Source organism: Austrofundulus limnaeus, unplaced genomic scaffold (assembly GCF_001266775.1).
Source record: "Austrofundulus limnaeus strain Quisiro unplaced genomic scaffold, Austrofundulus_limnaeus-1.0 Scaffold41, whole genome shotgun sequence".
Lineage (NCBI taxonomy): Eukaryota > Metazoa > Chordata > Actinopteri > Cyprinodontiformes > Rivulidae > Austrofundulus > Austrofundulus limnaeus.
In genome coordinates this window covers 2,345,069-2,347,871 of record NW_013952443.1, presented here as the reverse complement: position 1 = coordinate 2,347,871, position 2,803 = coordinate 2,345,069, and the positions used below count along the sequence as shown (strand labels likewise).

General features: G+C 38.2%; 1 protein-coding gene across 1 annotated transcript in view; it reads right to left on the bottom strand.

Annotated features, from left to right (window-relative positions):
• Positions 1 to 769: 769 nt before the first annotated feature.
• pla2g4ab (phospholipase A2, group IVAb (cytosolic, calcium-dependent)) overlaps positions 770 to 2,803 on the bottom strand; it is a gene marked incomplete in the record, with an annotated part of 34,311 nt that continues 32,277 nt past the window's right edge. Inside the window, 1 exon segment of the mRNA XM_014007376.1 lies at positions 770 to 1,213. Coding sequence (XP_013862830.1) covers positions 1,055 to 1,213 — 159 coding nt within the window.

The window sequence follows — 2,803 nt, the reverse complement described above, 5'->3', positions numbered from 1 at the left end:
TGTGTGTGTGTGTGGACTCCGTTAATTTCCAGATGATTCGGGTTGAAACAGGAGCTGAACGCTCCGAAGTGCTTCTGTGCAAAATTCCACTGCTGTGTGTGCAGCCTTCGAGGCCCTGCAGGTAATAGGTGTAGTGTGTCAGATTCCAGGCCTTTACTGCTGCAGGTGGAGGTGTAGTGTGTAAAATTCCACCTGGTGCTGCTGGGAGACGTACTCATCACCCTTTTCTCCACTTTGGCGTTCGCCTTCTGCTTTAGTGTTCGGTTGTTGTTGTTTTTTATGACCGAGAAACATCCTGAACGTGCACGGCCATACATCGTTGTTTTTCCCGTAAGTTTTTTTAAAGAGAAAAGCAGATCGGGTTGCCATGCAGGCGGGGTTTGTGTTTTCCAAAATGGTGGACTTAATGTGACGCTCCCCTCTGGGCAACAGGGCGTGCTCCGTTTCTGTACAAACATCCTTTAGGTGTTTGGGATATCCAGAGGGGGTGCACGGATTTGTGTTTATACATTACCATCAAACAAACCCAAAGGTTACGAGCACCACGGCCATGTTTCCAAACATTAGTACATGTTAAGACAAGCCATCCGCTGGAGGAAAAAAAACAACAAAGTAGTCACATCTTTAGCCCGCTGCAGCCCAGCTGAATTCATAAAGCTTGGGAAACTTACAAACACCATGACTGCAAAGAAAGTTGCCAAGAAAAAAAAAAACAGCAGTTCTGCTTCTGGCTGCAGGAAAAAAACAAAAAGCATCATCATCATCATCAAGGAATGTTGGAACTGCCCAAGAAAAGTCTCAAGATGGAAAAAAAATCCAAAAAAACATCTCTTCCAGATATCTAAATTAGAAGGCAGCAAGTTTTCAGCACCGACAAACAAACAAAGAAAAACAATCTTTCCMCAAAGTCTTTCTTTAAAAAGAAAAGCGTTTCGACCTATCTCGCCATAAAAAACTTCAACAATCCATACAGTAATCAGGCTGAGAGCATTTTTCCACAAGGCAAATGCTTCACTTTATTTCAAAATGACCAAAAAGTCTTTTTCCCCTCTGGCTACTTATGATCTTTTCCAAGGTTATTCAAGGGTTTTGAGTGATCCTCTTTTCTRGAAAACTTCTTTTTGGGGATCTCTCCGAGGGGGAAGGAATGGGAAAGGCTGGAGGGATTCTCCTTCCTTCTCACAATGCAGTCCTTGATGGCTTCTTTAATAACCTACGAGACATGCAGAAAAAAAAATAAAGATACAAAATGACGAAAAACATAATGAATCGTTTCAGTACACAGATGCTTGCCTTAACTTCGATAAAAGGAAGAAACCTCATGGTGCCACAACATGATTCATGACTGATTTATCAGATTATAAAATCCAAACACTCATAAATGATTTGTGGACACATAATTTATGAACCYAGAGTAGTGGTTTTGGTAACGGTAGGGGGTTTGAACAAAGAACAGTAGAAATATTGGTAGTATTTATTAAAAGAGAGCGCAGCTTTTTTTTTAAATGCAATTTACAGAACATGAAAAWGTCTGCAATTTAAATTGCACTTGTTGAAACTTGTTTATCTCTATATTGTGTACATATGTATAAAGAAACTTGTATAGCTCTCACTTAAACAACTAATATATATATAAAATTTCAGATACTGGAATGTAAGTGTGGAGAACACGACTAAATGTAAAAATGGCCTGCCATACTTGTGAGCTGAAAATGATCTGCTGCGCTTCCAGAGAAGGAACCGATTGTTAAATTAGCAAGATGGATTTATGACTGAAGGAACGTYCACATCTTTTTTCATCTCTGCAGTTAACTAGCAAAAAAAAAGACTCCATTGTGAAAAATAAAACTATGGTTGTTGATATAAGCTTCGCTCCTGCACATGTTAGCAAGAGGGAGAAATTATGAGGATTTATCCCCCGCGACATGAGAAAATATTGAAAGTTATCAAGGTAAAACATTACAAAGAAATTTACTCCCTTAATTAATATGACCCTCCTCTTTATGGAAAGAGATGACAGGTGGGGCACAGGTTCTGTTAAGGGGGCGGCCCACCCTCCTCTGGGAAACAGTTCTTAAACTGTTCCTAAAATATTTCAGTAAATTTTTTTTTAATTTGGTAGCTGAAATTTGAATCCCTACAATCACACAACCATGACAGTTGATGGATGCCACACTGTTAAAAACCATATGTAGACATATTTCTTTGTCTTGTTCTGTTAAGTGCATCTACTGCAATTATCTGCCRGTGCCAAAAAAATGACTAAGCATTCAAATTATTTCAAAGAGCTTTTGTATTCTCAGTATTAGTAATGCATAGGGTGTTGCTGCAGGCATTCCATGCATTTTTTTCTATGAGATAAGGTTGCTACAGAAGTGCTTATTAKCAAAACAAGTGTACCTGATTCAACTGTCAGGTAAATGAAATATCTTAGTAATCTTTACTCAGCAAGGAAGTGACTAGTATACAAGTCAGTTTGACCTTGCACACTAACACACCCACCAAAACAAGTAAAAACTTGTTCAATCTGAGCTCAAACGGGTCTTGGAAAAATTTTTAAAATTGCACAATAAATCACCACAAATCCAAAACTTCCCTTCCCTGCTGACAGCAATAAATAAAGGCAGATTTTAAAGAGAGAGAGAAAAAAACAGAGGAAATGAATAAATAAAAATCTGCTGTTCTATGCAAGCTGCTCGGATGAATCACTTGTTGCTTACACCCTTCAACTTTCGGACATTACTACGGCTTCCTGTTGCAAAAAAAAAAAAAAAAAAAAAAAAAAAAAAAAAAAAAAAAAAAA